At 37.4% G+C, this 26,457-nt stretch overlaps 2 protein-coding genes across 9 annotated transcripts in view; one reads left to right on the top strand and one right to left on the bottom strand.

Moving 5' to 3' along the window:
* PHF3 (PHD finger protein 3) overlaps positions 1-10,680 on the top strand; it is a 58,373-nt gene extending 47,693 nt beyond the window's left edge. For all 8 annotated transcript variants that reach the window (XM_062572872.1, XM_062572870.1, XM_062572868.1 and 5 more), the window contains 2 exons: positions 3,977-4,172; positions 6,415-10,680. In XM_062572872.1, the coding sequence (XP_062428856.1) occupies positions 3,977-4,172; positions 6,415-8,597 (2,379 nt within the window). In that variant the 3' untranslated portion in view covers positions 8,598-10,680. The remainder of the gene's footprint in view (positions 1-3,976; positions 4,173-6,414) is intronic.
* A 3,618-nt stretch (positions 10,681-14,298) lies between these two features.
* EYS (eyes shut homolog) overlaps positions 14,299-26,457 on the bottom strand; it is an 872,934-nt gene continuing 860,775 nt past the window's right edge. Inside the window, exons 49-50 of the mRNA XM_062573097.1 lie at positions 22,319-22,480; positions 14,299-15,494 (exon numbers count right to left, since the gene is read on the bottom strand). Coding sequence (XP_062429081.1) covers positions 14,299-15,494; positions 22,319-22,480 — 1,358 coding nt within the window. The remainder of the gene's footprint in view (positions 15,495-22,318; positions 22,481-26,457) is intronic.

Raw genomic sequence — 26,457 nt, 5'->3', positions numbered from 1 at the left:
TTCTTCTGGAACATTTGCAAAATTGAAGATAACTGATGGTTATGTTGAATGATGTAGATGGCAGCTGGTGACATTCATTCTTTCTATTGAACCATAATTTTTCACTTTGACAATATTTGTGTTCCTTTGAGACAATAATTCATAGCGTGTGTTTGAACCCCATTTCACATGTTTTGACTGTTGCATTTTACTTCTGTACTGTTTCAGTATGTAAAAACATCTTGGTGGCCCTCTGCTGAACTTGTTTCACTGTGTGCTTGTCTTCCTTGTGCTGAGGAGCCCAAAACTAGACACAGTTCTCCAGTGTTGTCTTACAGGTGCTGAACAGAAGGAACTAATCATCTCCTTTGACTTGCTGGCAAGTCTGGTTGTGATAAGCAGGATGCAGTTGACCATAATGGAAGCAAAGGCTTCCATTCATGTTCAAATTGTCCATTTGGACCCCCAGGTTCTTTTATGTTGAGCTGCTTCCTAGCTGATGGCTCCAGCCTGCTCTGCAGTATGGGGTTAATCCATCTCAAGGGCAATATTTTGCATTTACCTTTGTTGAACTTCACGGGCTCCAGTCAGTCAGTTTCTCCAGTTTGCTGAGGTCCCTCTGAATAGCAGCCATGCCTTCCAGCACATCAAACATTGTACCCAGTCAGGTGTCATCTCAAACTTGCTGAGAGCCATCCATCCCATCTCACAGGTAGTAAAGATGTTAAACAGCATCAGTCCCAGCATTGACCCAAGATGCATTGCTAACAGTCAGCTGCTGATTGGCCTGGTACTGCTTATTGCAGCTTTGGGCATGGTTGTCCAGCTGCTTGTTCGTTTGTCTCATAGACCATCCATCCAAACTGTATTTTTCCAATTTGACTATTATGGGAGACTCTGCCAAAGGCTCTTGTAAACTTAAAGCAAACAACACTTGCTGCACTCTGCTTGTCCACAAAGTCAGTTATCTCATCACAGAAAATGATCAGGCTAGTCAGGCACAGTTTGACCTTGATAAGGTCACAGTCTTGTGCTTCAGGTGCTTGCATATGGCTTCAAGGAGGATTTGCTATGTGATGGTTCCTAAGTGAGGTGAGGCTGATAGATCTGTAGTTCCCTACATCTTCCTTCTTGCTTTTGCTGGAGAAGGATAAGGATATTCTCCAGTCACCAGGAGCCTCCTCTGATTGCCAGGATCTTTCAAAGATTATTAACAGAGAGCAACCCCACAGCGGCATTGGTCAAATTCCTCAGCATTCTAGGATGCTTCCTCTTCAGTCTTCTGGTCTTGTGTATATGTAGCTGGCCACACCTAATGCTTCACTTCCCCAGACTCTGCTGCTAGGCCCAGGGACTTGGGAGGCCTGAGCAGGCCTTACCAGTAAAGACCAAGGCAAAGAAGGTATCTTGTTTTTCCCAAGCCCTTTGCCACTAGGCCCTTGCTCCTTTGAGGAGTGTCTTCCCAATTTTCCTTAGCCAGAAGTGTTGTCATACGCTCGTGGAGGCCCTTCTTGTTTCCCTTCACAGACCTTGCCAGTTTTGACTCCTGCTGAATTTTGATGCTGAACTCCATCCCAGTGCCCTCAGGCAGAGTCCAGAGGGGTGTTCCTGCTGGGTAGCCCATCCCTGCTTCCCTGTCTCTGTGCTTCCCACCGTGTGTTTGAGTTCATTTCCTTCTTTGTCCATGTGGGCCTCTTGTCATATGCTGATCCCTGCATCTTGTAAAGGACCTTCTTGTCCTTTGAAGCTCTACAATCTTTTGTAGAATTGCTTACGAGGCAATCTCTCATGAGATTCTATGGAGAAATCTCTGAAAATGCTGTTCTGCTGAAGTCCAGGTTTGTAACTTTCCTGCTTGTCTTGCTCAGTTATCTCATGACTGCAAACTCTGCAGCCTCCTGGTTGCTTCAGCTGAGGCTGTCTTTGACCTTCATGCTTCATATGACATCATGACTAACAGGTCTGGCAGAATGCCTCCATTAGTTGGCTTGTTGATTGCCTGCATCAAGAAATGTTCAACACTGCAGAAATTTTCTATGTTGCTTACAGCTTGCCATATTCCACATTTTGCTAATATTTGGGTGAATTAGGTCCTCTAAGGAACAGCAGGTCTGAAATTGTGAGACTTCCTCTAGTTGTCTAAAAAAGACTGTTTACTTGTATTATCGTGATCAGGCAGTCTATAGCAGACAGCCAGCACAACATCAGCTTTGTTGGTTTGACCTCTAATTGTCACCAATGATAAGACAGGGCCTGGGGAGTGCTGAAGCAAGGTATATGAGTCAATATACCTACCAGCTTATTGTCTAGGCTTTCAGCTCCTCTGCTGTCTTCTCCTTCACATGTAATGATGTGAACTAACCTTCTTACACAGTGAGATGTAGGCACTGGTTTCTAGTTTTGACTTCAGGCCAACTCCAGTAAATAACTTTCAGCTGAGAACAGACTGAGATTTCACTTTATACCACTTAGTATTAGCTAAAGAGCTAATGGTAATTAGCTGTCAAAGGTAGATTTGGTTTCCATTAGCTAGCCTTGAGAATATAAAGCTATCTTTGCCAAGAAAAAAAAAAAAAAGGGAGACTTGGTTATGGAGGTAAGCTAAATTCTCACTTACTTCACAGTTTTAAGAATATTCTGTCTTTGCATCTGATTTAAAGGTCAGTGCATGCTCATTGCAGAGTAAGACTCTGTTCTAAGTGCTATTAAGCTCGGTGTGTTGAGACTGTATTATGAGATGTGGCTAAATTTACAAGAAATCTTGAGATGGAGGGACTTCAGAAATTGTGATCTAGAGCAGTAATTCTCCCTTCTCTTGAAAAGGTACAGTAAGCTTGCTCCATGCCTACTCAGCTATATTCAGGAGGAGGGAGCTTGATTGTCCCAGTGAAGTCCACATTGTTGATTTTTTTGTGAGGAAATGTAGAAACAGTGTAGATCTAAAATCTATGGAAAGACTATTTGGGGTTTGAAAGATTTTGTTTGTTTGTTTGTTTGGTGTGGGTGTTTTTAAACTTGATGTCTCTTGCTAGTTTTTTTGGTCAGCTGCAAGCTTCCTGTATTCGCTCTGGACTGCACAGAATTCAAAAGCTTCTGCCTAAGAGGGCTTACTTCACAAATGCCTATCCTGCTCTGCCTGCGCTTCATGAACAGCAGTACTGCTCAGTCGGGGATTTCTCCAAGCTTATGTGTTTAGGCATTTGCAAAAACACTGAAACCGGATGCAGTAGATATTTTGTTCCGGAGTCACAGTTCAGAGTTTAAATAATGAAGTACCTAAACTATTCTTGAGATTTGTGTAGCTATTTAAGGCACAGAACTTTCCTACAATGAAGTACCTTTTTCTGTTTTCTGAAATGGGAAACAACTGTGGATTAAAGCAGAAATAAAATCTTATCAAATAATATAATCTTATATTACTTGATTTGTGATGTGATGATGCTGTATAATGTTTGAGTCTAAAAAATGCTTTATGGTATGTCACTAGCATAACGTCACTATGCAGAAGTAAACTGCTATTGTTTGTAGTCATTGGAAGATACATACTTCCTTGCTTGTATACTTAATTCTGGGCTTTGGATTCTGGTCTGCCGTGAGTATTAATTAGTATCTCAGACATCATAGACTGTAAAAATAAGTCTTTCCAATAATGCTAATGGCAGGATGGGAATAATTGCTTGAAAGTTGGCTTTTTTCCCCAAAAAAATTCTTGTTTAGCAGACTAACATAAAATGTTGTCTTTTTTTTTTTTTTTTTTTTTTTATCATGCAGTGTAATGATTCCTTTGTTTTTTATGCTTCTCACTTGTTTTCTCTGTTTTCTTGATTCATTTTGGCCCTGTGTCTTCTCCTTCTGCATCCTTTTCTGTGTTTTTGGAGAGGTATCATCTCCTCTTCTCCAAACTGTGTCTTTAAATGAAAGCAGTCACTAAATCAATTAGAATTTCATAGTAAAATATATGTAACCATCTTTTTTTTTTCTCCCTTCTTGTAAACAGGAAATCTGTGTAGTTCGCTTTACCCCTGTAACTGAAGAGGATCAGATATCCTATGCTTTGCTGTTTGCCTATTTCAGCAGCAGAAAACGTTATGGTGTAGCTGCCAATAACATGAAGCAAGTGAAAGATTTATATCTCATCCCTTTAGGTTCTTCAGATAAAGTTCCACATCATCTTGTACCTTTTGATGGGCCTGGTAAGTACAGCATGGAATTTGGAACTTCATTATCATAACACTTTTTAAAGAAGAGCATAATAGAAATTTAAGAGAAAAATAATTTCTAAAACTACAGCTAAAGCTTTTGTGAAAAATGCCAAGATATTCTATTCAGATAGCTCATGAGTATTCCTTGGTGTTTTATTAACCTCCTTTAAAAGTATTTCTAATTGTAAGATTATTTTGCTTCTTCAAAAAATACTACTGCAGAAAAAACGCTGAGCACCTGTTTTGCTTAGAATATTCTTCCTCTAACCCAGCTGTTACAGTCTCAATAAATTCAAAGATGCAGATGACTTATGATAGTGATCATACAGAATTCCATGTTGGTTTTGTGACTTAAAAGTAGTATATTTAATTATTTGAAATGTACTCATTCCTCACTAACTTGTTGTTTTCCTTAAGTCTTCCAAATTAAATAAAAGACCAGGAAAACTTAAGCAGATGCGCAAGGAAGAAATGACCCTAAAACTGCTCTGAGTTGTTCTCTTTATACCTACGTTCTTCTATATCAATTTACTTTGGCTGTAAATATTTGTGGATGATTTTTCCTTTTGGGATAGTTAGGCATAAAACTAAGAGGGGATAAAATACAGCAAAGGGTTGTAGAGAGAATTTAGCAATTGAAGGGAATTAGAACTAGAAGTAGGTAAAGCTGAAAGGGAAATGGTTAGCTATAAAATGAGGAAAAGATAGGAAGTAGATTCACTGTGGATGATGCAGGACTGCACATAGCTTGTTCCCAATAGACTTTTTTTGAAGGTAGTTCAGTTAATGGACACTTCTCTTGGGAGAGAGGTGTGTGATGGTATGTCCTTTGGAAAAGCATCTGGTGAAATGACAGAGTAATACTCCTCAGGACCTACGAGTCCTACCTGGCTCTGCTTTGTATGCTGGAGCATTCTTAGAGAATTTCTGCACATTCAGAAATCAAAATTACCCTGCATTAAGTAGCCCACTGTGAAGAGTTCTGTTGTGTGTTGCTTGCTGCTGGGATGGATGGATGGGCCCTGTAGGTCTCATTTTACTCTGAACAGCTTTGATTTGGGCCATTTGAAAAATAGTAAAAATATTTTTATACTGACTGATGATAAAGCACTGGCTAAATTTAGATGCATGTATCCATAATCATCTACAGGGAGAAGAGCTTTATTTCACCTGGGGAATTATCTGTGCAGTGGAGAAACCTTCCATCTGTCACTTACTGGCTCTTTTGCCCTGGAAAGCCAGATCCATTACTACAGAAAGGAAGTTGTAAAATTTCTCAAATCATTATTAATTTTAAATCATTTACTTGAGTTTTACATGCTTTTAAATAAAGAGATTGACCCTCTTCTTTATTTTTATCCAGATGATCATTTTAGTTGTTTTCCTTTTTAGGTAGTTTATCTGTATTAAAAATCTGCAAAACCTAAAATGACCTTTTGGTACTGCTCAATATGGTGTATTACTTGGACCTGCTAAGCATAAACTTGTGTTATGATGTGCTGGATTCAACTCAGTAGAACTAGACCACCATGTGGGAGGTGGCAAGGCTGTGTTTGTCTTCCTATCTTAATCTAAATTATTCAGAACAAAATATATAATGACCAAATCTACCTCTTTGGAGATGGACAGTATTATGCCTCAAAACATAGTGCCTTCCTAGAATGAAGGAAGCATTTTGGAAAATTATTCTAGGTAAACTTTGAAGAAATGTGTATAACACAAATTGATTAGGAGACCGGAGCTGCAAGTATGCTGTTAACATTCTTTTGGTTTTTTTCTTGAGTTTTAGTACCACTGTGTTAGCAGATTACGGCTATCTTAGTCTAACATGGTTTTTAATTTCTATTTTTTTCTTAAATGACTAGATGTAAGCTCTCATGTTTTCTATATTTTGAAGTTATAGTTGGTGATAGTTTACTTCAAGAACTGCAAATTGAAATTGCTTTAAATCATAACTTTTATGTTGGGATTACAATTTTGATTATTTTAAAATATTTTGTAATGAAAAGTATTGCAGCATTTTTGCTGCATTTTGTTGTCTTACTCTGCTCTGGGAATCTGTAGTGTTCTGTAATCATGCTGTAGGGTAGTGTCTCACTATGATTTGTTTTGATTATTGATGGAAATTTCAAAGTCTTACAAAATATTATAGAAATCGTGTGGGTTTTTTTGTTAAAATTGTTTTAACGAAAATGATAAATAGATGATTAATTGCTGTTGTGATTTTGTACAGGGATTGAAGTACATCGACCAAATCTATTATTGGGATTGATAATTCGCCAGAAAATGAAGAGACAGATTACTGCTGTTGCAAGTGTTAGCAGTAGCTTTATGGATGAAGTTTCTGAAAGTACGCTGAGTAACTTACCACCAGAGAAGAAAAGCAAGCCAAACAAACCTGAAGTCTCTCATAATGACTTGACACTAGAAGAAGAAGAAGAAAATGATTTTTTTAATTCCTTCACAACTGTGCTACACAAGCAGAGAAATAAATCTCAACAGTCTAATACAGAAGATGTTCCTGCAGTTATTGAACCTTTAGTGGAAAGTACCAAACATGAACCACCGAAGCCTCTCCGATTCCTTCCTGGAGTCCTGGTTGGATGGGAAAATCAACCTTCTACTCTAGAGCTAGCAAATAAACCACTGCCAGTGGATGATATTCTTCAAAGCCTGTTGGGTACTACAGGGCAGGTATATGAACACAGTAAGTCAGAAGCAAGCCCCAGCAAAGACATACCATTGTTAAATGAAGAAGCAACCTTAAAAGAAGAAAACGTGGATGTTGCTGAGGTAACTACTGAAACTGATGAAACAAAGACTAGCTTGGATAGTCTACAAGAATCCACAAATGCTGCTGTAACAGTGGATGCAGCAGCTGTAGGGTCTTCAACTTCTGCGAGAAGTCCTGGAACTTTGATAGGCCTTAGTCTGAAAGGAAAACCTCCAGATGTTTCCACAGAAGCATTTTTAGCAAACTTATCTGCTCAGTCACAGAACAAAGAAACTGAGGAAAGTAAAGAAAATGATCCAAAGTGGCAGTTACATGACAAGGAGAATGTTGCACAGGAAAACCGAAGGACCACAAATTCTAGCTTTTCCTCTTCCTCATCAAATGCAGGGAAAAAAAGCAATGAGAACAATGTTAATGTAAGCTCTGCTGAAGGTACAGTTGCTAATACCTCTAAATCTCCACCATTTATTAATCTCAAAAGAGACCCACGACAGGCAGCTGGACGAAGCCAGCAGACTAATGCTTCAGAAAACAAGGAAGGAGATGTAAGCAAAAGTGAAGACCGACAAAATGTTTCAGGAGATGAGCAGATGGAAATAGAGAATAAACAGTCTTCTGGTGAAAAGGACGTGAACTTGTATCAAGCTGATGCACAAGCAAATGAGATGCAGTTTAGTTCAACTGCAATGAAAGCAGATAATGAATGCACATCACAAGCCGAAGATACCAAGAACTTGCCGGAAGATACCTTGATGCAAAACATTGAAACAGTAAACTCATTTAGAAGAGGACCGGCAACAGGTTCATCTCATTTTGAAACAGAAAATTCTTCTCGTTCTGAATTTATTTCCAAAATCCCAAGCCCTATTGCAAGTGGCAGCTTCTCATCTGTTAGACCTCCGCAGCACAATTTTCAGCATCCTAAATCTAATCCACCTGGATTTCAGTTTCAGACTCCTACACCACATAACTTTCCTCCACAAAACAGCCCTATGTTTGGGTTTCCTCCTCATCTACCACCTCCACTTCTTCCTCCTCCAGGCTTTGGCTTTCCTCAAAATCCAATGATGCCATGGCCACCTGTAGTTCATTTGTCAGGTCAACCACCACACTACACCGGACCTATTGCACAAGGGCTACCAGTGGCTCACAAACAGTCAAGATTTCTGGGGCCAGAAAATTTTTTTCAGAGTAAAGACAGCAGGAGACCAGAAAGACGTCATAGTGACCCTTGGGGCAGACAAGAACAGCATTTGGACAGAGGGTTTAGTAGAGGAAAAAATGATCAACACAGGCAAAGGTTCTGTAGTGAATCGCATCACCAAAAGAAAGACAGGCATGAAAAAGAATGGAACAATGAAAAATACTGGGAGCAAGATTCTGAAAGAAATAGGCGCAGAGACAGAAGCCAGGAAAAAGAGAGAGAGAGGAAGAGTAGGGAGGAAGGACATAGAGACAAAGAAAGATTGCGACCTCCACACAATGATAAAGGTTCTGATGGAAAATGCCCCAAAGAGACTAGAAATCCAGAAAAAAAGACAGATAAGCCTAAAGCTGAAGAACAGGCTCATGAAAAGGATAAAGAGAGGGAGAAAAGTAGAGAGAAACATAGAGAACGAGAAAGTGAAAAGAACAGAGACAGACATAGGGACCACAGTGACAGAACTAAAAGCAAAAGGTAAAAAGATGCAGGCAGTCTTTCAAAATCCTATTTAAATAAACTGTTAGAGTAATGTCATAAAACTTTGTATAAAAAAAAAAAAAAAGCCTGCTAGGATTGTGCCATCTTTTTTTTATTCAGTGTTGGTGTTTTGCAGAAACAAGTCTGTGTTTTGGTACCAATCACTGTACCAATACTCATCCTTTTTTTCATTATACCAACTATCGCTAGAAGTAGGAGTTTAATATTTTTAAAAATTTTACATTGCTGTATATTCAAAATTTTAAAGATTTCTTTTATTAATATGCAATAAAGGCTTAGAAATTTTCTTAGCTAATGAAGTTGGCTTTAGTCAAGTATGCAATATAGTTGCTGCCTTTGGTAATTTGTGCTCTCTTCTGTTTTAAGATGCTCTGATAATTTTAAAGGTGAATTTCGTACAATAACCTTCTTTTTAAATTGCACTGTTTTTAAAGACTGTAGCAGAGCCTCAGAATCCACACACATTACAAAAAAATATAATATGCTTGGTGATGTGAAGAGTTCTTTTTAAATTATTCAGTAATACAATAAAATAATTAAAGTGTATTTCGTTAGTTTTTCAAATATTTCCTAAGCATCTGAAGCAGTTTGTGACCAGAAATTGGAAGGCTGAGCTGCTTGAATGTTATTGCTTTAAACTGCACTTGGTTTAATAAGAAAACATTTTTAAACTAAATTCTTCAAAATATGATTTGTAGTAGTCATTTCTCGCATCATTTTCCATGCTTCAAAAACTTGAATACCTAAGCTTGTACATTACTTTGTGTTTTACTATCCTTTTTACTGTAAAATGTAAATATTTTAAGGGATATTTTGATTCTGAAACGATAAAACTTTCTCACATACTGTGTGTGTTTGATTTTGTAGATGTGAAACAGTAGGCTAAATTAATATAGCAAGCTGAGCTGTGGAATGCCACATTGCAGCTTTGCTTACGCTTTGTGGCTAGGTGGTTTTGGGTTCTGGGGGGAGGAAAGGGAGGGACAGAAAATGGTGGGGACAGGGTGTTTCTACCTTTGGGGCTGTCAGTAAGTTCAAATTTTGTAAGGACTGACATCCACTGATTAAAAAACAAAAACAAGCCCCAAACCTAAAAACAACCCAAAACCTCCTATTCTTACAGTTTTTCTTCAAATACACTGTTCATTTTGTTGAGTTATTTAAAAACAACAAAATATTCCACCACTAGATTATTAGATTTACAGTACTGTCTTTTGGTTTTCCATTTTTGCTTTGAGTACGTTACCTTATGTATTGACATAACATTTTGCACTTCACGTTAGAAAAGCCTGTTCTTTCCAAGTTGATCTTCCCAGTTTAACATCAGCCTATTGTTAATTTTTAAAATTGTGAATATATTTGAAAGTAACATTTCATTTGGAGATACTGCACATAGCTTCATAGCCAAATTGACTAAAAATTAAAAATCTTGCACCAAATAAAGGTGACTGGACTTTATTCGGTGGTTTTTCTTAGGCCCATAGTTTAGCTGATTCGTAAGAAAAATCCTCAGTTTGTTAGTAATGAGAAGCAATATTTACACTTTTAAATTATTTGTAGCGTGATAAAATAATATGATTAAACTACCTGCGCCAAATGAATTCCATAATCTGTGTAGCAGTAGTGCTATTATGTCTGGTAGTACTCTGCACATGTCGTGCTGCTTGAGTATTTACACCACAATTCTTGGATACAAGGATGCACAGGAAATGTAAATTGGATACCATTTTATGTTGAATCTGGTTATTTGTAATGACACTTGTTGGATTTATTTTAATTAATGTATATTACTGTTCAGCCATTTTAAGAACTAAAACTTAGAACTAACAGGATCATCTGGAGACCTCTAGAAGATCCTTAAAAGAATCCTTTGTCTTTTTATGGACCTTGTGGGAAAGGTAGGGAGTTACTTTAGGAGAATTGTTTTGTGTAAGTTAGGTATCCACAACAGTGGGCTGAATCCTTGATGGTTTGTGTTGCTTATTTTTAATATGATTTGAGATGGACTAATTGTTTTGGTGTTGGATTAAGTTTTAAGTAAAATCGGTAGCTTTGCTTGTAAAGGCTTTTTTTTTCTTCTTTTCTTTTCTTTTCTTTCTTTTTTTTTTTTTTTTCCTGCTTTCTGACCTGTCCCAAAGAAGCCTCCTCCCAGCACATGGCTACTTGCAAATCTCAAATTGATGTGTATTTGCACTCTATACTGGGTAACAGTGGAAATTACATCTTCTTATACTGAAGAGATCAGAATGCCCTCAGTCAGAATTACTGGAAACATTTGGTTTAGAAAGAAAGTTTAGTGTAGATGTTTTCAAAGCTTGCCAAGTGCTTAACTACCTGAGTGGTGCATTTAGAACTGTGTGAGTGCCGGAGCAAAACAGCCCTTCAAGGACAATTTTGTTAAGAATTTAAATTACCAAGCAGAGACAGTATCCAGACTTTGGTCCTGGAATCTGTGGTGATACAATGGGGAATAAATCCCCCTTCTACTGGAATAAAGGGGGGTTGTGTCCTCCATTGCCTTCAGTCACTCTCCCCCCACCACTAGTGTTAGCTGGAAATACTCTGATTAATTGTTACTTGCTTCACACTGAATCACTGCTCAGCAAATAGACCACAAAAAAAGCAGTGTGCACTGATGGGGAACTGGCTGTACACCAGGAAACCCAGAGAGAAAAGGATAGATCCAAAACATGCTTCCTTCCCCAGCATATGGCCATAAAAGGCTCTTCGAAGAGGAAGTAGGAGAGGAGAAGACTCGGCAGCCAGCTCACAGGCGCAACGAAGGTCAGGAGGGCTTCGTGAGCCACTGCTGCCTGCCGGGAATCGGGGAGGGAGGCCACAGCCGCAGGCTCAAAAGCCTCACTTGAGGGCTCAAAGCAGCTTCTGAGAGCAGAAGGAACCTCATAAAGATGTTTGACAGGTTATTGAAACATCTCGGAGTAGTTCCGTCGCCCTGCCTCAATTTATCTTTTGAGTCGTCTTTAACTGACTGTTGGCAACAAATTCATTACCACACACAAATTATGATTAAGTGGAAAGTAGGGTGTGTCACCTGGTCTTCTCTTATAGCTACAGCCTGTGCTCCTGATTTGCTCCTGATTTGCTTTATGTGAAGAAAAGGATTAGTTGCTTTTTCCTGATCTGTGTCCACTGAGGACTTAATCTGGGAGAATTTCCATGCAGCAGCTTGATGGTTAAGAGTGTGCTTTTGAGCAATAATAAAGTAAAAAAGAAAAAAATAGAAATCATCACTATTTTAAGCATTTTATTTATACAGTAAGCCAGCAGTCAAAATGAGAAATGTAAATGACATCTTAGATCTTAGGTTTAAGCACATTAAAAGATAACTGATTTCTCATTTCTATTGATCACTGAAGTGTAGAATGTAACTGGGCTTTTTCAGAAGGAATAGAGTTTGTGCGTTCATGAACTGAAGAGCTCTGTTTTTGAGATTATGAATTGATAAAAAAAAAAAAAATAGTCATGGAAATGCAGTTTACTATGGCTAAAACCTTAGTCTAGTAAGATTTCAAAATCTTAGCTGGGGGAATATAAACCAGAAAGGTAGAGTTAAAGCAAAACAGATCTTTGAGTTTTTAATTTTTAAACTTTTAAATTTAAAGGGATAGCAGAAGTTACTTATTATGCAGACTGCAACTTTTCCCACATTCCAGCTGAAAGTGTTCAAGTATTTGAACAGGGTAGACTTCTGTTGGAATACAGCAGCAGGCAAATATTTTTATCTGTATAGTAATTAAAACATCAGTGGGATTAGGTAAAATTCAAGTTTATTTTGGTTAGTCTACTTGCAGTCTGTTTCACTTGCTGTCAAAAAGAGAAATTAGGAAAAGAATATTTGTTTAAAATAATAATATTTAAAAAATCAGGATTCTGTCAATTAATGTCAGAAGAGGAAAACTTTCAGATGGTTAAAGCAATCCAGCCAGCCACTCTTCTCTTAATCATAGCAAATTAATATTTTATTAAGCCATTTTTCATCCTTTTTTTTTAAATAAACGGTTTTGTCATAATAGTAACAACATGTTTTTGACATAACGGAGTGCCAGGGTGTAGGCTAGCTTCTCAGAGTGACCAGTGAGCCAGGCAGAGCTCTGCTCTCGAGCTATGCTGCTTTCAGTATTTGAAGTGGTTTCCTGCTCAGCCTCTTCTATGGCCCAGTGCAGTACAAGGGTGGTGGCAAGTGGCTGAGCAAAAGGAGGAAGGGTTAGTACTGGTGCCAGTAAGGTGATTTTGAAATTTGAGCTTCAGCTTTCCTTTTGGTAGGGCTCAGGCTTTCTCCTCTCTGATGTGATACCCCTTTTGCTTCTGAAACTATTTCATGCACATTTCCTTATCGTAGGTATCTTAGAACAGTGATTGCAAAATACTATTGTCCAGATGATTTGAATTTTAAGCAGCTTTACGTTTCTTCTGTGTTTGATGGCCTCTTACTCCAGTCTTGAATGAAAGATAAGGTTAATTTGTGTTAAGACTACACTATGTGATTGTAGCATAAGTTATATTGTATGTGAGTGGTGACTTTTTTAGGAGTTTTAGATAAACTCTTTTTTTTGTCAGTGTACCTTTTAAAACGATGGTCTAACTTGTAAATTGAAGACTAAAACAGGTATTGGTAGAACTATCTTATTTAGACATAATGTCACTAACAGAAGGAAATATATTTAAATGGTTTTTATGGCAGCAGGTATCTAAAATGCAGAATTAATCTTTTTTCTATTTGCTTTTTATTTCGTTGTAATTCTACTGAATAGAATTGTTGTATTCATTTAGCTGGAAACTGAAGATAGATTATTATTAAACTGAAGATAGATTATAAAAGGCAAAGCTCTTTAATACTGAAGTGAAAATTAATGATAGAAGCAGATTTAAAAAAAAGTTGCTTCCTTATTTTTTGCAGTCTTAAAATCAAGAATAGAGATGCTGTGATAGAACTAAAGTTATGAGTTAAAAGTTCATCTCAGATTAGACCATCATAGTTATCCGGTCTGACCTTAAAATTATTTTTTAAGTTTAATAGTTTAGCATGAAAACAGTCTCTGTAGAATAAGTTTCACCCTTTTATGTCAATAAATATATAATGTATAGAGATTGTTATTACAGATGTCACATTTTTAAAAAGCTCTTATTTCTATAAGCATGTGTTTTCTACCCAAGTATGATTTTTTTTCTCCCTATAAATATAATTTTTAACTCCTGGCCTTTCTACTATAAAATTATAAGAAAGGAAACAAATTATCGTAATAAAATGTAGAATTTTGATGAAACAGGTAAGTTGTCTATTCTCATAAAACCGAAAAAATACTGGATTGACAGTTCTTTCTAAGCTAATTACTACCCATTTATCTGTCTACAAAACTATTTGCAGCACAATAAATCAAACTAAATCAGACTTCTGTTATTCTAAAGTAAATATTAAACAGTATCTGTAAGTAATTAGATGAGTAAAAGTAAAATGTTTGACCATATTTTATGTATGCTGTAGAGTAACAGCATATATTAAAAAAAAAAAAAAGAAAAGGAATTAGAGTGTAGGGAAAATATTACTAAGTGCTTTCTACATTGGTTCCATAATCTTACACTGCCAGCTATCATGAGACAGAAGGAAAAGAAAATTAATCTAATTACATCACTTTTCTTTAAAGTTTAAATCAGTTCTTCAGTTATTTTCCATCATCTCCATTATAAATGTTATAACCTTCTGCTTTCATTAGCTGAATCTTTTTGGAGTCTTGGAAGAGCACAACATCTTTAATTTTACCAATGAATTCCTGCTGAAAAAGCCCTGTAGTGACTATATTTACTTCTTTGCCAATTTCAAACCCCCCAAAATAACAAATGCCTCCATAGTTTAGAGCAGTGTATTTTCTTTGTGGATCAATGTCTTCAAAAAGAATTAGGTCCTCATCTAGATACACCTTAATACAAGTTTGGTTTTGAACTATAGTAACAACATGCCATCTTTCACAACAAATGGAGTATTTGCTATAAATTAGAGGAACTGAGATTCTTTCTCCAAGATTAACTACAATTTTTAATGTTCCATTGTCAATACCAAGAGCAAGGAAATCATTGTCTTCATCTTCAGCTTTTCCCATCCATAATATTAAGCCTTCAGTTTGATTGGTAGTAAAATTTAAAGAAATACGGCTATGTTGGAGGTCTCTTTTTCCATAATGTGGATCTATGTATTTGATGTAGGAGTTACCAACAAACTTTGCTGTAAAAAATGTGATTTTGTCGTCACAGTACTTACCTGACCATCCCAGTGCACATACGCAGATATATGAAAATAAAATAGGTTGAGGAATGCAGAGAGCTTGAGACCCACACCTGTTTTGTGAACAGTAAATAGATTGTTCACATGTATTCCCTGTCCACTGCTGTGGGCAAGAACAAGAAAAGCCTGAATCTTCGACATGACACGTTCCATTATTTTTGCACACCGTGTACCCACAAGCTGTTCCATCACAGTCACCTACATTGGCTCCATCTTTTGGGTCGGTCACAGTCAGTTTCAGTTCTCTGTTGTTTATAAGAATTTCTCGTATACAGCCACTGAATCCTGTTGGCTCATTTTCTGTTGCCATAGAATTGACAAGATTTAAAGAGGATACTCCTCCAACAAAAAAATCTGTATGTGTGTCTAGAGCGTTCATTCCAGCACTAGCTTTCTGAGTAATGTTGATACCGTCCAGATCCAGGTAGCCTTCATTACCGACTCTTCCTGCTCTGAGAGAATACCATGTATTTCCTTCTGTACGGACTTTCTGAAAAGTCTGCAGAATGACTGTCTTGTCTCCAAGATTGTAGCGCAATTGTATAAATCCATTTACTAAGGATATACATAGAAAATCACCTGTAGAAAACAGTATAAAATAGGGTTTTACTTTTAGAGGAAGCTTACTGAGCAATAGTGTATCCTTTAGTATCTTCATGCTCTCATGCCCGCATTTCCCCAGTTCAGTAGCTCATTTTCAGACACCTGGTACCATTGTTATATTTAAAACATATAAATGCAAATGTTCTGTGATGGCCCTTCTCATGGTTACTTCCTCTACACTCACCTTCCAGTGGAAAATGAACTCAGAAGGTTTCTATTTTTATAGACATATTATGGGGGAAGGGGAAGTAGGATCACTTCAGCAGCTAGGGAATGTCTGCTGGTGTTCTCATGAAAAAGAATAAAGTTCCTGCCAAGTTAAACTCTAGAAAAATAAAGGCTAGTTGGATTTGTCAGTTGAATGCACTGAAGAGTGTCTAACATCAAGCACACTCTGTTTTGTCTGGAGCAGCTTTTGCAGCTGGGCTGTTTTGGGTTTGGTGTAGAAGCTGTAGAAGCTGTCCCCCTCTCTCCCTGTCTTCCTCCCCTGTTTCTCATGCCTCTTCTGTGGGCATCCATGGCATAAAATATTAGGATGGATTTATCTTTTCTTATGCTCTGTTTCTGGCCTTACAAACAATATAAAAGGTAAGAGTACCCCTTTGAACTACACTTACAAACATAAAGAAGAAAAACTGAAAAAGCTTAGGAAACAGGAGCTGAAAGGATGGTATGTAGGGCAGGCATAGGGAAGGGTGATAGGCAGAAGAGGACAGCACTACACAGCCTGTGTGAAGAGGAAGGTGTTAATTTTGAGACCTGGTGTTTATTACCATCGTAATGCACGGTGTCTATGCAATGTACAAGTGAAGGTCAGCTTTCCTAATTGATGTTTACTTTCACAATTTAACTTGTTTTTAGATTACTTTTGGAAGTTGCAGGTGTACATTTTATTTATTAAATTTGTTTAAATTAATAAGTTTATCAAATTTGGATGTAAGCTTTTTTCTCTCTTTTTGCAGTAGTTACCAGTAAAGCTTAAATTTCTATGTAATATTTTACTGATGAAGAAACTTCAAAATTGGAAAGCAGAATTTTCTAAATGATTCAGCATTCTCAAGGATGGACTTAGTAGCATTAATGAAGTTTTCTTTCTTCCAGTTTTAATTTTTGAGTAGGTTTAATCCATGAATTATATTGCTTTTATTGAAGTTAAAAATGAGTCGCTTAACTTACTGGTAACTTATGGGAGTCATTACAATTATACTTCTCTTTCGAGCAGTTGTCTAGGTTTGCATGAATGTGGGGATGGAGAGGTTTGGGGGTTTCTGCCTGCCTGGGGCATTGCAGAAGGCTGAGGAGAACGCTCTATGTTCTGGCAATGCCAGCCCAACCATTGCAGGGAGCTTCCTTCCAGCTGGCTAGTTTGTATCTGTTTTTTCTTACCTGCCTTTAGTATTCTTTGAGTACCTTGTTTGTTTTTTCTTTTTTTCAGAGCATGGTGGCTTTTCCCTTCACTTGTGCTTACTCTTGCCAAGTGATGTGGTTCAAGCTTGTTCATTTTGCTGGTGTATAGTTCTCTTCCCTGATGACTGTATTCATCTTCTCATTTGTTTGAGCAATAAGTACTTCACTCATTTTTTTTCTTTTTATCAGGACCTCAGCCGTAAGGTAAGAAAGGAGCATCAGAAAAAATTTCTGAACTCCTTCTTCAGCAGGTTTCTGTCATCGCTGACTGAGACATGCAGACTATGAGTCTTCCTTCTTTTCTGTCTAGGAAGAAGGAAAACCTTGGCTTGGGGCTTGATTGCTCATCTGGCTTGTAATCAGGAGATGGAGAAGCTGAAGCTTCTTTCTTATTTCTTGGCCTACAGGGAAGTTTTTGGTAGTTTTCCACATTCCCAAACCATCTGTCTCAGGTGAATTAGAGAACAGTGGCTCAATGAGGTTTAGGAAAACGTGGGCACAGTTTCAGGAGCTTTAAGTTAGCCGTAGCTCTTCTGACACAGAAAAGGCATCATTAGGTTTAACGATGATTTTGGAGCCCTATATTACTTTTATTACAAGAGTAACTCTGCGTTACTACTATCTACTATCTACAAAGTTAGGGAAGAGTATGGCTAGATGCTCTCGATTATGTTCTAGCACAGATTTGAGGTCTCTCAAGTACTTCCTTCTGCTAGTTTTGAATAACAACAACAACAAAATTAACTCTCCAATGTAAACCCTCTCTGACGCTATCAGGACACTTTCTTACTTTCCCAGTTAAATTCTTTTTTTTACAGATGACTTGCCTTTCTGTCTGTGACCAGAACACCAAAGCATTAAGGAAAAAAATGAATTATTATGTTAATGCTGATCCCAGAGTTCAGCTCAGTATTTCTCCATAAAATTTATCATGCCAAAGATACTACTCAGGGAAAACGTGTTGAAAATGTTTCAGGACTGGAATATGAAGTGCCGAGTGCTCAGTGTTCATGAAACTTCCTCTCAAAGTGAAGGGAAATCAGGGGTTTGTCTCTGTTCCTCTTCACTGTAACAACCAATGATGTTTTCAGCAGGGGACCTCTATATGCCCTGTGTCTGCAGGAAGAGTTGTACAACTGAGACCTCTGCTGTGCCATCAGACTGCCTCGGGGCCTTTTCAGAGCTACCAGCAGTGTGTAGGTTCAGCTCTTCACTCTAAATTTCTTAGCAGTTAGTTCTAGGTGTAAAGCACGTGACACAGCAGCCCGGTCTGGTGCTCAGGATTATGCTGGTGAGCAAGTGCCTGCTGGACGCGTGAAGAGCAGTTGTGGTTGCTATGTAGTCTGGACTGTGACTCTTGCAGGAAGCATCCTGCCAGGGGCTCCTAGAGCTACTAGTACTAGATCCCATACCTGGGAGGAAAACATAGCTCTTCCCAGCAGTGGGGGTTAGAAGTACTAGGGGAGAGGAGGAATGATGAGAGAAGAAGCATTATTTCCTGTTTACAACCATGTGAGAGTTTCCCTAACTTCTCCCAGCCAGGCGGCGTGTTTTGTGTCCAGTTTGTCTTTTTAGTAGCTGCTAATAACGGCTGATTTTGAGGTGGTGACAGTCAGGAACCAAATATCCCTCCAGGTCTGCATTGTATGAATTGCTTCACTGCTTTAAATAAACAAAAAGTGCCTTTTCCACTGAATTTCTCCTCTCAGCTATCAGTATGGGAGATCACGAAGCAAGTTAAATCAGCTATCTGTTTTTCTAAAACAGGGTGTTGAGCGCACTGCTAAGGCCTGTATCATAAGGCACCAACTAGGGCCAAAGATCTTCTTGAGGAAGCTTGCTTACGTTAGGCTTGAAGGCTCCTCAGTTTTTCTAACAGCAGACTTTGAGGCTGATCTGTACACTGTACGAAATAGTCTACGAATAGGATCATGGATTCCGGCACAAGGGTGATGACTGTCCTGCCACAAAGGAAGCAGAGCTGTTGCCTATCTCCACCGCTAATTTGGTTCGTGCAAGTGATTCCAAAACTATCAACAAAGCAGAAAGTGTGTCCCTGTTGGCTAAGGAAATACGGCTGCCAAAAGAGAAGACTCTCTTCTAAAAGTGGGTAGATAGTCAATTGGTTTGTGATTAGGAAAGCAGCACTCGTTCTTATCTGGATATTCCAGCTATTTTGAACACTTTCAAAAGATTTTAATGCAATTCTATAAGCATGATTCAGTTTCTACAATAAACAATGTCTTATGAAGCATACAGACATCACACAACCCCATTCTCCATCTCATTCTTATTTTAAGGCTTTAGAGGTCTTTTTTTAACTGACGTTCCCTAAATTTCAGGCATTAATGCTTCTAAACTTTTCAGACCAGGTAGGCAACACAGCCTTGTTTAAGAAAGAGATTGCTGGTGCAAATCTTGAGTATTAAACAGAGAGTGACTCATCCTATTCTGCTTATTAACCTAACTTGCTTCTTAGTCATTCAGTGTAACTGTTCCTTTTCCTCTTGTCAGGAAGCAAACTGTTCTGTCACCCTAGCCTGAACTCAAGAATAGTGCAGACAATCTGCAGCATGTTCCACCTTTATGAGTAAAGCTTCATTAATGTTATGACTGAACAAAAAGTTCATGCTCCTTCATTACTGCTTTTTGCCTGAAGTGCCAAGACCTTCAAGTATATAGGGTGGACCTATGTAAATTGTATTAAATTATATGCTGTAGGAAGCATTTGAGCAGCCTCTAGCTAACCCTGTCTGAATTAAATGGATTAATTCAATGGATCTCTACTGCTTTCACTGGCAGAAATAAGATACATCGTGTTTGAGGGAACATGAAATGGGCTTCTACCAATGCTTTGTGGAACGCCGTAACAATGCTGTATTATTTTCAGAGACCTCATTCAGAAACATGGCATGTAACTGTGTGCCACTCCCACACCTTCACCTTCCCTGGTATAAGGCAAGTAATTGAAGGGGTGGGGGAGACCCGTAGTCTTCTATCTGCAAGTTTCCAAACTAAAATATGCACACACACAGCTCACTTGCTCATGTTTTCAGCTTATTAAAAACTAGCCGCCTGAAATTCTGCCTGACTTTCAAATTACTTTCTTAGGAGCTGCACAAAGGAATTTTATCAGACTTAAAGCCATGAAGCACTCCCAGAAACAGCAAATAAGGCAAAAGAGCCCATGATTGGCAGGATTACAGGGAATTCTGCTAATAGGGAAAAAAAAATGACCAATAGGATGCCTTCCATTTTATGTCCACTGTTTAAATGTGCATGTACTGAAGTAATTACACCCTGAGAGGAGTGGAGGAGCTATATCTTTCTAGAAACAAATGTGTTGTGTGTTGTTCTTTGAAAAGAACAAAACAAGAAAGAATTCTTTCAAGGAAAAAATTTTCTTCACCAACTCAACATACTTTTTTTTTTTTTTTTTTTTTTTTTTTTTTTTAAAGCATATGTGGTCCCTTGCAGTTTTCAGGAAAAGTCACTGTGCAGGGCTTACATTTGGTAACAAACCACTGTGCAACTGTGCTACTGTGACATACTACAAAAAACAGCATTATTTAGTGAAAAAAAAAAAAACAGAGAATAGAAATGTCCCAATTATTTTCTATTAAACAAGAATTTTTTTTAAAAAAATCTTGTGGTTTGGACTATCAGTTTATTAAATCTTACATAACTATGTAGAAGAAAAGGCTTTATATAAAGTGCTTTGTAAACTAATCCACAACAGAAAGCTCTTTCACATCTGTTGGCTGCTAAGAATACTTCTGAGTCTTTCTTCAGTCTAATTCTGTCTGGATTTGACAGGATTATATGAAGGCAAATGTAAAGAGCCAGATGATTAGCTTTTCGTAAATCTTTCAGAACTTCAGCATAGTAAAAGTGGGAGTAGGAAAGCTGTAAAGCAATCAGATTACTCTGTGGATGATCGTTTTTGTTATGTTTTTGTTTTGAAATGAAATTTGCATGGCTCTAGACAGAGATTTTAAGAAAATACTCCCTCCTTTGCAAACTAAACATTCACTATTGGCAGTAAAACTGGGGCTTGTTCATGCTAACCCGCTCCTAGCCCAAGTTAAACAGGCTGCAGAATCTCTTTGATGCTTCCAAAGAGATATTTAATTTCTTTGTATACTAGCTGCTTCCATGACCTTTGACTATTCTGGGTTCTTTTGAGAAAGAGCCTTTTTTCTCTTCTATTTTTCATGGCCCATGTAACGCTTTAGCTTACACAGGAGAGAACTATTCACAGAGCATATCAGAATTTGGCCTGTAAATGATAAAAGTATAAAGGATTCTTTGTAGAAGACATGAGTTCTTTGCAAATAAATGTATTTGTATTTCAGATAGTCCATATATTTTTCTTTGTAGCTGCTTCTCCATAGGTGGCCGTAATTAGAAAAAGGCAAACAGAAGGTACCAGCGCTGTATTATGACCCTGTCAGTCTTACCTAACATTAGCCTGTTAAAACACCTTTGTAGAGAAGAAGAAGGTGGTAAATCGAGTATACCTGTGTGTATTGTGTAAGTGTGTGTGTGTGTGTGTGTCTTAGTATGTTTATTGAAGTGTCTCAAACCTTTAGGCTTTGAACAAAGAAATCTACAGGTATCTGATAATTAGTTATGTGCTTTTTCTCATTGCACAAAGCACACAAAACAAAACAGGGGTTTTTGCATAACTTACTACTTGATACAAGTGGAAAATTTCACCTCTATTCCAAGATCACTTGTGATACTTCTGTTCAAAAACATGCAAGACCACAAAAACGCAGCACAAAATATGTTAATAAAGTATATTACAACAAATTTATACCTTAGAGACTAAATTTAAAATGTATTTACACTGGTTAGCAAATTATGTTTTCTTGCTTTGACTTAATGCTTAAAAATACCTCTATAAATAGCAGAAACGCTGCTATATATATATATATATATATTTTCATTCTGCGTATCTGGCAAATGCAGAACTTGCATGTTTTGCATGCTGCACCAGCGAACTTCTCAGCATTATATAATAAACTCCTGGTGAACTTCATTAGCTCTCTCATAGTCAATTCCCCTTGACTTCAGTTTGATCAGTTTTTATATTGCTTTATTTTTCATGATTTTAAAATACTGGCCAAACCCTCAGACTGTGAATCCTGGCATAGTTGCACCAAAGCTATGGGAGCAGTATCAGTAAATGCCTGTTGAAGATCTGGCTGCAATTACTCTTCAGGTGAAAATGGTTTGTTGAACCACTTCATTAAACCTTCATACACTTCGGAAGCGGGCTGGACAATGAATGACGCTGAATCATCAATGAATTGCTTGAATCATCTGCCTACACCTCTTTTCAAGAACGCAGCCAGGTGTGCGATGCTAGCCCGCTGGTGCCTGCTTACCTGACTGCGTGCCCAGGCGCTGCGCGGTGTAGAACAGGATACCATCTGGAGAGAGAGGCAGAAACTGCAGCTTGATGTGGGTCTTATGTCGGATATAAAAGGGTGCAAATGACATCCATGATGATTCATTACTTCTGAAAGATGGATCACTAATGGAGACAGCTGAAAAACAGAAGAGAAAGTATCTTTTTCTGAAAGATATTTTGCGAGTGCTATGTTATTGTGGTACCAGTTGTCTCCAGATATTTTGCATAGTTCACAGGCGCTGTACATAATGCTTTCAATTCTTCCCTTTCCAAAGGCTAAAAATAACCTAGGTAGAAAATAAAACTTACATAATAGCAAATCAATGCCATTCCATTTTCTGAATGCCTTACTTTCATTACCAATCAAGTCTATAGTTGTCATGTAAAAGAAATGTAATCTTGTCATCATTCACTTTCAAATAAATGTTAGTGCAATTTTCATGTTTAAAATTTTCATTGTTTAAAAATTCAAATCCAATATACTTTTCTAGGATTCAGAATAAACAATTATTTCTTCAACATACAGATGAAAACTTCAGTTGAGGATTTTTTTATGAAGTGTTTTGTATGTCAGGAGAATGTACATTTTTAAGAGGAATGTGTTCATTACTAACTGCTGATATTTATTTTAGGATAATCACACTGATCTGCCTGATAGTTCAGATTGCCCTATGTTATACTGAAATGGACAACTTTCACAAAATTACAGTGACGCTATAATATACAGTTTTGAGCTATATACAACTTCATCATTCTGACTTACCCCTTCTCTCAACACTAATTGTTCATTAATCCCTAATAAATCAGACTCACTAAGCTTCCTTCAGCCAAGTGATTATACTTTTCTATTCTGTTTAGGTCACTTGGAACAGTTTCCATTTTTTTCCCACCATAAAGACAATATTATATATTTGAGATGTTAGGAGATAATTCATGGCTGTTAAAAGTTTATTGTTATTAGTTTCCTGTATTTGTTGTTTGTAGCACCATATCGGAAAAAGTCAAGCTATTTAGATGTGCAGAGTACTTTCAGACCTCTTCATAATAAGCACTGTTTACTACTTAGTTGGCACCAAAACTAAATGTCCGAACCATAAATGCTGCATCTCTCTCTTTTCACAGTTTTCCTGCTGAAGCTATGCTCTTTCTGTTCAGAGGGAGCTAAATCTTTCTTCATTTTGGTGTCCCCAAATCCATGTAAGTTTTATAGTAACTTGCCTTCAGTCAAATATGCCCTAAAGATGTCCGTGTAGTGCGCTCCTGGACCACCTTACGTTACTATTGCACATCCTAGTTTTCTGTGTAGTATCTGCTGCTGAGTTCACTTGTCATCCCGTTGTACCTTGTACAGCCCGTGACAGATGTGCAGTCAGCACACAGTAAGGTTTTGTAACTGGGCTGTTTGTCATATGACTGCCCTCATAACAGGATTCAAGGTGCTCCTCGTGGACCGTTTCCAGCAAACAGATGCACCATTATACAAGCTCCAGAGCTCACACCTGTTATCAGTACAATGACTTGGAGATGCTTCTTGATCAGTTCATAACAACACATGGACAACAAATTACATTGAGTCGTTGATGAATTACTTCAATTACTTGGGTTTTGTGTTCATTTCCCCCCACTATGTTACGGTTAATACCTGCGAGGAAGGAGCACGGATTTAAACTCACAAATTCTCAGTAAGTTTAAAAGAAAGTTTTGCTTTCCAGAACTTCAGCTATAACAGATTTATGAAATGGTCTAACTCTCACCAGAATCTGGCTTTAGATGATGTGCTGTTCAACACACATATATTCTCAAACACACACATTATATTAACAATCCCTCCCATCCTGTGCATAATAGCTATTCTGACAATCAGGTTATGCATTGTCTGTAGTAATAGCTTACATAATATTAGAAATGTGAAATTCCTGGCAACTATACTTAAAATATGACAGTAATAAAAATACAGTCTTAATAGCAGAAATTACACAGGAAAACAAACGGTAATAAAACTTGCCAAGTAGATGAAACGATGTAATGTGTGCTATTAAAAATTATAACCACTATCAAGTACAAAAGGCAACATAAAGTAATACTTAAAAGTAGTAATTTTGCCATGGATTTTTAGGTGCTTGGATCTTTTTCACAGTAAAATTCTCCACTAGCAGTTAAGGATGCAATAACTATACTGATGTCTTCATATTTAAAAATCACTCTGAAATAATAATTCATTCTATTCAATAGACATTTTTGCTTTCTGTATCATTTAGAAACCAAATTTCTCCTAGCAAATTTATGCACAGCAAGACTTATATATGTAAAAACTATGCCACAGCAGTCAATCATACATTAAAAAATGCTACTTCTTAAAAGGCCATACTAGGCAAAGTGTACAATGATGCATCTCAGACTCAGTTTCACTTTGTCAATATAGTTAATTTTATGCTGCTCATGAAGGAAGCTTGGACCATGACTAGCATGAAGGCGAAACATTCAGTTGCAGTGGGTGAAATGCTACATTGCTCATCCCTGGAAGAAGCACTGTCAAGGTGTATGAAAAGAAGACTGCTGTAATGAAGGGTCTTGGAGCAGAGAGAGAAAGTGAGGATGAAAAACTTGTGATTTCATAGGATCAATCAGAGAATTAATTAAATCCAGGACTTTACATTACAAACAGAATATTAAAGACTGATATCCTTATTTTCAGCAATTGATGTCAGAATGCTTTTGAATGCAGGCATCATTATCCTGATTTATAGATATCAAAAAAGTATTCAATTTAATATATTTAATTCTGAAACTTTCAAGATGTAAGTATTTTATACCCATTTTGCTAAAAAAGTGTTTGTATTCTCAATAAATAAATCTGAACAAATATCAGAAATGTATTTTACATTGTACAATGTATTTTGTCACAATGTAGCAGGACTAACTAGAGGAAACACTGGAATAACTTCTAATTTACTTGTAAATTATTCTGTAAACACAGATTATACGCATGAAAAAAAAGACCTGACTTGATAGGTACATGGAAATGTGCACCCATATCTCAGAACAGAAGAGTTTAAGTCTACTGCAGAAAAGATCAGAATAAAATTTCATCTCTGCAATAACACTACAGCTATAAATCCACAAACTTTTAAGCTGAAGAATAAGACAATTTAAGCTTTTCACTTTGCTTTCATGGCAAGCATATGCAAAACTAACATATCATGTCAAAGGCAAAAAAAGATACTTTTTGGTTATATTCCTTGCAACAACATATTTTTACTAAGGTAAGAAAATAACTTTGGCTAAACTTGAGCAAGACAGTTCCTGTGATACATACGCTTACTCTAGAGAAACTCTGAACTAGAATAAACAAGACACATGAATTCCTTTGTGAATCCTGTAAGCTAAGTTTATAGGACTTGTGCTGTGTAACTATTACATTACTCACTAGGACACCAAACACTGTATGGGGCACTGTAAGCACAACAGGCATTTAAGCAAACATTTCTGTTCTGTATCAGATTAATGTCTCATTTACTTAATTCTCTGAGCACAAGGATCTAATGAAGCTATATATCTCTAAATGATAAAAAGAGAATTAAACTCTAAATCCCATTAGACCAATTAGAGCTACAGGAGCACACTGTTCTGGCAAGTACTATTGCTGAAGCATGTTTTTCTTTCCCTCTAGTACTCATTAATACTTCTCAGGTTCCTTTTGCTGTCCCCTTTTGATCAGCCCCGTCAATACTCGTAAATCCTATTCTGCTGCTGTTATGAGCAAAGGTTTCTAGGTTATTCTCACAGCTTAATTCTCACTATAAAGCAAGAGTGTCTGTACGCATCCCAAACTACTACCCTGGGAATTTCACTGTGATAGTTTCTTCAGCCTTCTTCAGTTTGTTGCTTCAAAACTTTCGGCAAGCCCTTTTGGCCATTCAGTCTGTCATGTAATCTTGCAACAGGAAGGTAAGATGATCAACACAAAACCACTGAGCCCAAATGCATGGAGGGAAGCACAGAGACAGGGAAGCAGGGATGGGCTACCCAGCAGGAACACCCCTCTGGACTCTGCCTGAGGGCACTGGGATGGAGTTCAGCATCAAAATTCAGCAGGAGTCAAAACTGGCAAGG

Source organism: Rhea pennata, chromosome 3, assembly GCF_028389875.1.
Source record: "Rhea pennata isolate bPtePen1 chromosome 3, bPtePen1.pri, whole genome shotgun sequence".
Lineage (NCBI taxonomy): Eukaryota > Metazoa > Chordata > Aves > Rheiformes > Rheidae > Rhea > Rhea pennata.
The sequence above is the reverse complement of the archived record's forward strand: the minus strand, read 5'-3'. Positions and strand labels throughout refer to the sequence as shown.